General features: G+C 39.8%; 1 protein-coding gene across 1 annotated transcript; it reads right to left on the reverse strand.

Moving 5' to 3' along the window:
- Nucleotides 1–158: 158 nt before the first annotated feature.
- On the reverse strand, nt 159–3,050 carry LOC143894492 (endocuticle structural glycoprotein SgAbd-2). Its single transcript, XM_077400803.1, has 4 exons — nt 2,909–3,050; nt 2,151–2,302; nt 1,498–1,645; nt 159–654 (listed from the first exon to the last, which is right to left on the reverse strand). The coding sequence occupies exons 1-4, from the start codon at nt 3,011–3,013 to the stop codon at nt 406–408; spliced, it is 654 nt and encodes a 217-aa protein (XP_077256929.1). The 5' UTR covers nt 3,014–3,050; the 3' UTR covers nt 159–405.
- Between the last annotated feature and the right edge of the window lie 7,277 nt (nt 3,051–10,327).

Here is a 10,327-nt window from a genome sequence, read left to right on the forward strand (position 1 = left end):
ATAACTTCTTTCGGATTGCGCGCACGTAAAGCCGTCATAAAGTTACATTTGAGGAAAATGAAGAGACGTACAATCGAGAGACGATGAATCGACATTCTTTTCAATGCCAACAAGAACGCAACGAGCAGGAAGGGCGGAGAAATAAATTCGAGGGCAAATAGAAACAATATGTATATTGATTTATTGCGTAACGGCAGTTATATTTCTTATATAGGGATCGATACTGTTTTGTTATCCACCATACTGTGTCCTATGTACACGTATCACTTCGCATTAGAGGCTGGGGAGGGAAAAAAATGACTCAAAGCCGTCACATGTATCGATATCTAGCCGAGCCTCCCTGCTCCAACGAGTTCGTTGGACCGTGCTGGTCGTGGAGGATTTTGCGGATCTCATACGGTGAAACTAGAATCTTCGAAATGGATTGGAATTGTACGTCTGTCCGCCGAATCTCTGCTGGAAGGGTTGTCGGTCGTACTTCTCGTCATCGGGCCCAGGCGGATTTGCCGCGAGCGCTCTTCTGATAGCTTCCGGGATGGGGGGCGGTGTGGGAAGGTGGGCACCCTCGGCACGAAAACCGTTCTCATCGGCCGTATACTGAATGGTGATCGGGGTTCCGTCGGGCGCTTGGTAAGAATAGCTGCCCTGGACCACCTATATGAATCGATTAAGAGATAGATGCGATAATTAGAATTTGAAAAAAATGTCTTTATGTTTCGATCGATTATAATTGTAAAGTTGCAATTTTGGCCGGAGTTTTCTACGAACTTGAGAAAATTAAACAGTTTCTCAAGCTCTTAAGAAGTTGAACCGACCGCTGTGCATCAGTGAAACAATTCTTTAATTAAAGACTAAAGAATGGAAAAAATGAAAATTTTTGCTGGTAGAAAAAATGTAGTAGAAAAATTATTTATAATAAATATTGAAAATAATAACAGCAAAGCTGATCAACCACTGAAGAAGAAAGGAAGTGAAGTTTGATTGAAATTATAGGATGCGGAGAAATGAGATTTGCATATTACATAATACACATACGTAATTAATTTCTATTAGATGATGTAACACTCATCACATCTGGCGATATACAAATCAAGGAATTTAACGGAAATTCCTAATAAAATCCGAAAAAAATAAGTTTTCTATATATTGTAAATTTTCATATAAATATAAATTCTTAATAAAAGTGCATCAATGATATTAATTCTTTACACGACATTAGTAATCCTAAAATATTATTAAAGCATAACAGTATGTAATAAATGTGTTCAGAACCTAATGATTATACAAAGTAGTAACTAATTATAAAAAATTTATAAAATTTTAATTAAACCTTTAGTTTAATTTTTGATAAACTTAACTTCGTAAAAGTAAAGAATCAAAAGTTTTTCTCTCTCTCTCTTCTCGTATATGGCTTTACAAATAATTTCGAAACTAAATTAGATGTGTTAGAACACAATACGGATTACACAAAACAACAATATGGAATAATTGTTTTACCTCCGTTTGACCCTGAGGCCCGGCTTGAGGGTATCCCCTTTCAGAGACTGAAATTCCGTTCTCGGTTTCATAGCCGAAGGTGTAAGATCCGTCCGGTGATGTATCCTTGTGCTGGCTTCGAATGCCTATGAATGGCTTTGCGGCAGACCTACGGTAAAAAGTCGAAACCGTATCATTTCGCATAGCCTTGAATTCTAAACGGTTTAATTTATAACGCAAAAGTTGTCTCTGCGTGCGTGCTTGAGTCTTGCGTCTCCGTTTATATTTATTCCAATGCTAAACAGCAATTAGCTTAGAAAACGGAAGCAGTAGCGAAGAAACAATATTAAAGATCAGTTTTATACTTAATTATAATTTGTAACGATACTTTTTTTTAAGAAATATACATCTGTAAAATTTACCATTTAGCATTATGCAATTATTGATTTCAGATTTATCAATCCTTTTTTACGATTAACGAGACGTATTATAACCTAGTCTTAAAAGTAATTTTATATATGAATATAATTCTTGACATATATTAATTTACTGTAATTTCATATAGCGAAAATTTATGATAACTGATAACAGTATATTTTAAACAATCGATTTTCGGATAAGATTATCATAAAGAGATAAAGACTTTAGCGGCTTATCGTATACAAATTTCATACGTGTATTGCGGTTGCGTGTATTGCGGTTGCGGCTGCGGCTGCGGCTGCGGCTGATAGGGCCTCGGCGTTGGTCTATATGCATTTTGGCTGGGAAAGCCGCGGTACGATCCAAATTGTCCGAAGACGCAGCCGAAGATGGCAAAAGCCAAGATCTGTAATCATACTGTTTTTATCCGAACCAACACACAAAAATAATTGAAAATATATATTTTTATATTTATTTATAAAATAACATTTATTTTATAAATATAAAAATATATTTTTCATACATTAATACGTTTGTAAAGCTAAAGATTGAAGCGTTCCTAAGGACTTGTTGCGATTCTAATTTTCGAACGTTATATAATTACAAAAACTCGCGCATTCGCGATATAGTTTTCTCGTATCGTTATTTGAGATTTAGAAGCATCACATTTCCCAACATTCGTCCAAGTCAGAAACTCATCAATTAGGAGGTTTATCAATTGAAATGCTTGTTCCATCGCGTCATTTCACGTAAAATTACACCAACTGCGGAATGTTTCGCTACCAAAGTACGATTCTTGCGCAACGCAATCAGAATCGCGATTTAGCAAAGAAAAGACATTCTTTTCGTCCACTAATACGTTCACCGATTATCGCGCGTCCACCAATGAATATAAAAAATAAATAAGGAAGTTAAAAAAAGAAAAAGAACACAAAAAGCAAACGTGATCGCGGAAGGAGAACGAACGATATCCAGAAGATCGTCGGCGATTTCGACGAGGTAGATCACTCACTAGATACTGCATGACGACGACGACGATTGTCGGCGGTTCGTGTACGGCTTTGTCGATTTGAACGAGATCGAATCTGTGATCCCGTGCCGCGAGCACCACCGTCATTTATATGAAGACGCCCAAGAGGATCTTCCCTTCCCATTCTCCCGATTTCTGCGTAGAATCGCTCGTTCGTTCGCTTGCTCGTGCTCGGGAGAGGAGCATTCTCCTCCGTCGGGGATCCCTCGTTCGCCCTCGCATCCTCGCCCCACCTCGCAACCCCAAACGTGCATGCAGCATATGGCATCCCAGCGGCCGGCGGCTGCTCCTTACGTGATCGAACGGGTTGTTAACGTGCCACCGCCGCCGCCGATCGTTCGCGCGAATTCGATTCAACCAGCGAGCCAATTAATTGTTGGTATTCGCGAATGTGCCCACGCCAGCTACTGTTTTCAGCTTAATAGAGTCATTCGATAACGTATCGTTAGCGTTGTCGCTATGAGACGACGATGTGGGTGTCATTGTATGTAACGCGATGATATTGGGTGATAAATATGTAGTTTCATACTTTTTGCGTATTTTCGATGAAGGCTACTGCTCATTTGTCAGCAGCTGTTTAAATAGTTTGTTAAACAAGCAACATTTTTATAGCCGGATCTTCGATTTAATTTTCTAATCGTAAGCGTTACTTCTGCAATGGAAGATTAGGCTGCTGATTATCGTGCACTACTTTTATCGAAAGAGATTACATAAATACGAATATCGAGTTCATTAAATTTAGTTACTAATCATGTGAAAATATCACACAAAGTTTATAAATAATGTATAGAGCATTCGCCTTTGTAAATGTAAAAGGAATATAGGCGGGAGTAGCGTTTTCTCTTGATCGTATCACGGCGACTTCCAATAAATTTAAATGTTATGCCGCTCATGACAGTCAGTATTGTGCGCATTTGCATTAAAGAAATGCGGGACACGGGTACGCTGTGCATATGTGTTTAAATCCCACGCGACCGCGCCGGGGACAACATCGACTGACGACACAGATGCGACGAGCGTCCAATTCGAGTTCGAGATCATCGAACGGGCGCGACCGACGTAATCGGCAGCGATGATTTCATTTTTCTTGTATATTTGTCACGTGGCTCTCGCTCCTCGCGGCGAAATTCTGAATATGTAATCGCATTGTCGGCATTGTCCTCCGATTACTTTCAAAACGATTAATAAGCGTATTCACCTATCGATTCGTGCGCGCGATGGCCCGCAATCGATGCCTGCATCTACAACAGACAGACTTGCGTGTGGCAACGCAACTACAAAATGGACAAATCAGAAACAATGCACCATAAGATACCCATTCGTGCACCTGATTTCGTCACGTGTATCGGGAGCGTTACGTAATAACGACTACTTTACCGATATGCCCCGCGAGAAATCTGACGCGCTCAGATTCTCCCTCGCAACCTTGAGAATTCACATCTCCTCTTTACACATAACGTAAATTCTTTGATCCCAGAAAAAGAAACAATAGCACTTTGCACAGACAGTCGATCTTCGTGAATACTGCAGTAATAACTAGGAAAATTAATATCTAAAGAATTTATATATATTACAAATTAAATAATGTTCATCCAGCATGGATTGTTTTAGTTTCTTTTATTATTATATTATACATTATTTGGTAAACTATGCACTATATGTGTACAGAAAATAATCTCTCTTTTGTTTTATAAACACCCGTTCGGGCTCTTCTCTACCGCCATCGCTAGTCGTTTATTTTTCACGCGAGATTTCATCTTTTCTACGTCCGTCGAAATCCCGAAGAGTCACGAAGTGTGATTAGTGTGAGTACTCCCAAAGCAGTGCATTCTGCAAACGCTTATTCCATCCGTGCAGAGATCGCAGCGTGCATAATTGCTCGCGAAGTCGTAATATCTCCTAAATAAGACTGCAATCCGCGATTTGACTCGATGCACACGCGATTCGCCAGCCGGCGAATCGATGCAGACATAAATCAAATCGTCGTGCAAGAGTTGATGCGATGCATACGTGATATGGACGCCGCGCTTATCCGCAGTAACGCACAATGTAATGTGTCGACCGGTGCCCGCGGAAAAAGCGGCTATTCATCATTTTCCACCGACTATTATCGTCCGCCTAACCGGTTGAAAAGTGCATCGTTACCTACCGATTTGTTCTGTCATCTAAACGGGGGTAAATGTCAACTTATGTCATCACTGCGACGACTAATCTCTTGCAGTCGAGTACTGTAGTACATTTACCGCATTCAATATTGGTATATTCTACGAGGCATTAATTGATCTATATATTATAACAAAATTGAACTCTCGTATCAATAAAATTTGTTGTAATAATAATCCAACATTCCAATCTATGTATATGTATATATTTTCTTCTCATCTGTGGTTTGTTACACATTAACCCTTCGATCGCTGCATATAGTGTCTTATACATAAATATAATTCTAATTAAAGTTTGCCGCTGTACGTCTTGATTGACGCAATTTATTTTTATGCAGACGTATACACTTATTTTCCCGGATGCATTTATTCTTTTAAGTAATCGCGCATTTTTATAAATAACGATATGGCAACGTCAAATTAACTAGCTCACTTTGTTGTCGCACTTGCAAAGTACGTGCGTACAAAACCGGAGAACTCTAACGTTATTCGTCGATTTTTGCGCAATGCACGTAATATACGCTAGGCAGAAAAGGGACGGTGGAATCTAGGAATCTCCGAGATTATGCACGTCGGCAATTCTACCTGGTCCTTACAGCCCGAGAGCTAGAAACGATACTAAGTGTTGTGTGTGTTACAAAGTAATATGTGCGCGCACAAGGTAAAATTCTACTTCCCCCCGAGTTTAATGCGCGTTAGGTAAACTTGGCGCTCGCCAAGCGATTTTCCTTGCCGAGTACCGTACGGTAATACGCCGGTAATACGCGCGAGTGCAAAGTGTATACACATATTGTAGTAAATAACACGTCGAAACCTGCGAAATGCCGTCGAGTAAGTGGTATTCACAATTTTCATTAAGCGCTCGCCGCTGGACGGGAGTAGCGTCTCTCCTCCGGCTCCCTTTCGTCGTAAATACATCTGACTGCGCCGCGCATACCCCGGAGTGTGCAGTGCGAAATCATAAATTTGCACGTTCCCGCCGCGCGCTTTTGCACGCGGCGATTAATATCAGCCGGAACGTCGCCAGCACTCTATCGCGCGTGCTGATTTATCGGGCGTTAAAGTCCCTCGTATCAGTCATTTGTCACTGTAACGCAGCAGGAATATTACTCCCTTCAGACGTTATCTCTACGTATCTATTCGCTCTAACACTGTAAGATAGCAGCTGCGGATACCGCCAGTTTATTTCACAGTGCGTTGTGCATGAATTATCCTGTAGCAAATAAAACGACGTCGAAGACGTAATGGATTGTCATTAATCGTTCATCGACCATAGACTCGAGTTACATCGTGATTATTTTGCTCCGGCTGCACTGTTTCCTGTCTCTATTCCTAGACTTACCGTTATTGTATATATTCTAATTCCTCGCGAATAATATTTTTCAAGATCATCTTTTACGAGTTCGAAAAAACTCGTTGGACATCCAGTTTCAGAGTCGTTTCAATAATTCATCAATAATTTCGAAATAATAAAAAAAAGGAACATCTTCCGTTTTAAATCTTTTATTATTATAGTGCGAGAAGACACTTAAAGAGACAGTAGCATTTTTCTAAAATTGTAAACTGTAAAATTAGCTAACGAATTTTGCTATATATATATATATATATATATATATATATATTCCGAGAAAAAAATTAATAAATTAAGAACTTACAATTAGATGTGATAATCGAAATAAAACAAATCGAAATTTTGAAATAAAACTGAATTTACTTTGTGTAAATCGTGCGGCAGTAGCAGACGACGAGTAGCGTATTAATGATCCATCTTGACCCGCGCGGAGGCGGTGTAGCGGAGCAATTTCAGCAGCCGACGGGAGATCGCAAAGCTCGGATCGGTTTGCACAATTCTCGGATAGGAGGATACTCGCCTGGGAGGACCCCGAAGGTATGCGCCTTCTCGAACACGCGCACGAGCGTCTTTGTACCTCGCCGTATGATGACGAGGCATACCTAAGCTAACGTAGCTAATAAAACCAGAAAGGTCAGACACGGGGTTCAAGTGGGTCTCGTACACCCCGAGGCGAGCAGGCCTCGGATCTGGAGCCATCCTGGATGAGATTTGTGACCGACGGGAGAGAGATACTCCTCTCATCGAGACGTTCGAGCCTCGAAGCGATTCCGCGCCCAACCGCAAGTCCTCAACGACGAAATTCGCCGTTGTAGTATCTCACCTTCGGTTTCGATCCAATTCCGCTTCGATCCAATTCCCTACCGTGCTTGTCGTGCACTTCGCAATCCGCGTCTTCCGAGCGAGTCGAATTTACGAGATGGAGAAAGAGAATGAGAGAGAGACAAGTTATGCTTAAAGGTCAGTTGATTGACGAGTACTTCCTCCCTCTTAATAAACTTTCTCCTTTGGGATTTCGTTAGTTCTGCCAAATTATTAGAAATTATGACATTTGAAACCGACGATTTTAATATCTGAATTTTTTAATTCCCAGAGACTTTTCTTATACATATCTTTTTCACTTTTACTGCCAGAATTTCGGCACATCATAATCACGTAGGATACGACAAGTAATCTCTATTCGCAAATTTTTAACATTCTCTGCGCGATGCAAGATCTTTCACTATGAGTGTTCATCTTCCCTTTATCGCGATCGCGTCCCATTGTGTTCAACACAATTAAACCTTCCTCCTCCCCCTTGTTCCGTCTTTCACCATCACGAAAGTCTTTCAAGGTCTCCGATGATCAGCACGAAGGGTGAAGTCGCATGTTTCTCGCGCCGATTTGTCGGAGAGCGCAATACATTATGTCGATGATGTCACGACATGACTGCGAGGATGTAGTTACGATCGTGGGCACATGACGAGGTGCTTATTAGGGATCGTTCCTATCGCGACTATATACCCGGATCAATCCGCGAGCGCGAACGAATTGCGAAGCGTTGGCATTCGAAGCGTCTCCTTTCTTCGCTGTGCCATGCCCTTCCTTTCTTTCCGTTATAAATGACGAGCGAAGAAAGGAATTCATGCCGAGAGACTCGTGTCTAACTGTCATCGCGGAGATCCATCCATCACGATGATCCCACGACCAGATACATTCGAGGAAACATTTTAATTCTCGATATTGGTCATTAATTAGCTGACTCCCTTTTCGTATCTGTTTTTAAATGTTTACTGATGCGTCACTCGTATTCAGGATGTTGTGCGTACAAACATGCTATATTTTTTCGTTTTCTGTTTTTTCTATTTCTTCTATTGTATTTTTTTTATTCAATTGCATTCAATAACATGTCTAACTCCAATTTTGCTGTTTTATCACATATAATTGTTTTGCTTTAAAATTCAAAATTTCTTAATTGCAAGAAAGAAAATCTATGGCATACACATGTAAAAGGCGCGACTTTAATTAGCAAATTTATAGCAAAATAAACTCAAAAAAACCTTGATATATATCGGTTAAGCGTTAATTATGATATTGACGGAAATGAAGTATGTAAAAAGCAATATATGCAGAATATATATTTATAACTTCATGATTGACTAAAAGAAATCGAAGTAAAAAATTGAAATACGTTACATAAATCGAGACACGTTGAAAACAGTTCTGTTATTGAATACCATATATATGATTAGTTTCATTAGTGTGCAAATCTAAGTTTAGTTCGTCCGCGCACGTTACATCGCAAATCCCGTCCTTCCTACGAGATTTTCTATTTTCCTACCAGCGAATACGCATTCGCAAGCGAGGACGAGCTTTCAACGTTGTTGTCAGAACAATAGTGGTGTATCGCTAAGTTTTCTTGCGCAAAAGCGCGATGACTGACGGACGATCGGCGACACACTGCGGTGCGATCGCGATTTTTGCGACAGGGTACGTCCGGTCCAGAAGTGTCCGATTCCTTGACCGACATCACTGGTGCGAGACTCGAGCCAAAACTTTTCACGATTGTATGCAAAATATCGATTTCGTGTATCGCGTGTTCTTGCGATAGTTACTAAAGTCCACTTCTTTCCGTGGCATCTTTCGGTCGCGCAGACCCGACAACCTCGTTAACGAGCGAGCGGTTTGCACCTCACGACTTGACAGGCAAACACACACGCACGATTTTAGCTGTTGCATGTGATAACAAGAAGAGCAACAATCTGCGTTGTAATTTGTTGTAGACCACTCGTCAATTCGTAGTATAATACAAATAAACGTATAATGTAATCATAAATATCGTGCGATTTTAAAATTACTGAAGTTGTAAACTATATAATCTTGCAGAAAAAAAAGAACACGCTTTGAAAGCAATAATAATATACAATAAGATTTATTAAAAATATATGTATTATATATGTTTTTTGATGTATGTAAACATTTTTTACATCTATCAAAATTAATCAATATATATATCAATAAATTATAATTATTTTAAGTAGAAAGTTAGAGATTTATTAAATATATCCAGTTCTTTAGAAATTTATTTCAATCATAATTAATCGACAACATTTATCCTTGGATGAATTGCATAATGATATGCGAACATAACTGTATAATTATAATCAATATTTATCTAAATATTTATCGCTCTTAAGTCGGCTTGCAGAGCATCTAAGAATTGCAACACGAGGGGACCTTTCGATCTCGATATTTAGAAATAAGCATAACAGTTGCACGCATGTGCGTGTGATCTTTAACTCGCTTATAATTCCGACTCATGTCAGAAATAATATTAAAGTTATTCGGAAATGCTTTTAAGGTTACTCGATATCAGACATAATAATTAATTAACCGCATTCTTCTTGAAAACGAGCAAATACAAAATTTTATTCGCACTTGCAATACGCTTTGCGTAAGTATGTAGTACACACGAGAGAATCCGATTGTTTTAACCGCGATAGTCAACCATCGCCATTAATAACTGTCAGCTGGTAATGACTAACTGTCAACTGCTGATTATAATTTTCAACAATACGTCACCCTCGCGCCGCGCCAGTCCACGTATTAAATAGTCTAAACTGACCTTTCGGTTTGCATGCACGTCGAGCTTGCGCGTCGAGCGAGCAACAATTTACACTCGCGATATCACGTAATTTGACATCGGCTTCGTAAATCACAACAGGGTTGCCAAATTCATGGATCATTCATGTCTAGCGATCAGCAGGAATACCGCAATATTCGCCGTCCTACTCTCGACCGGTATTTCAATTAGCGTCAATTAATTTCAGAAACGAAATCGAGCGGCTGACCTTTCCAATAACTGCCCCGTTCAACTTGCAAATGCAATTTGCGTCTCGATAAGTCGCT

The sequence above is a fragment of the Temnothorax americanus genome, unplaced genomic scaffold (genome assembly GCF_048541705.1).
Source record: "Temnothorax americanus isolate GAGA-0224 unplaced genomic scaffold, ASM4854170v1 Scaffold14, whole genome shotgun sequence".
Lineage (NCBI taxonomy): Eukaryota > Metazoa > Arthropoda > Insecta > Hymenoptera > Formicidae > Temnothorax > Temnothorax americanus.

What these genes read in the sequence shown, in the direction of transcription:
- LOC143894492 (XM_077400803.1), bottom strand. Translation starts at nt 3,013, where the DNA reads ATGACGGTGGTGCTCGCGGCACGGGATCACAGATTCGATCTCGTTCAA. An exon ending in TCGTCGTCATGCAGTATCTA is followed by an intron (nt 2,303 to 2,908) that starts GTGAGTGATCTA and finishes GTATGATTACAG; the next exon opens with ATCTTGGCTTTTGCCATCTT. An exon ending in GGCCTCAGGGTCAAACGGAG is followed by an intron (nt 655 to 1,497) that starts GTAAAACAATTA and finishes CGATTCATATAG; the next exon opens with GTGGTCCAGGGCAGCTATTC.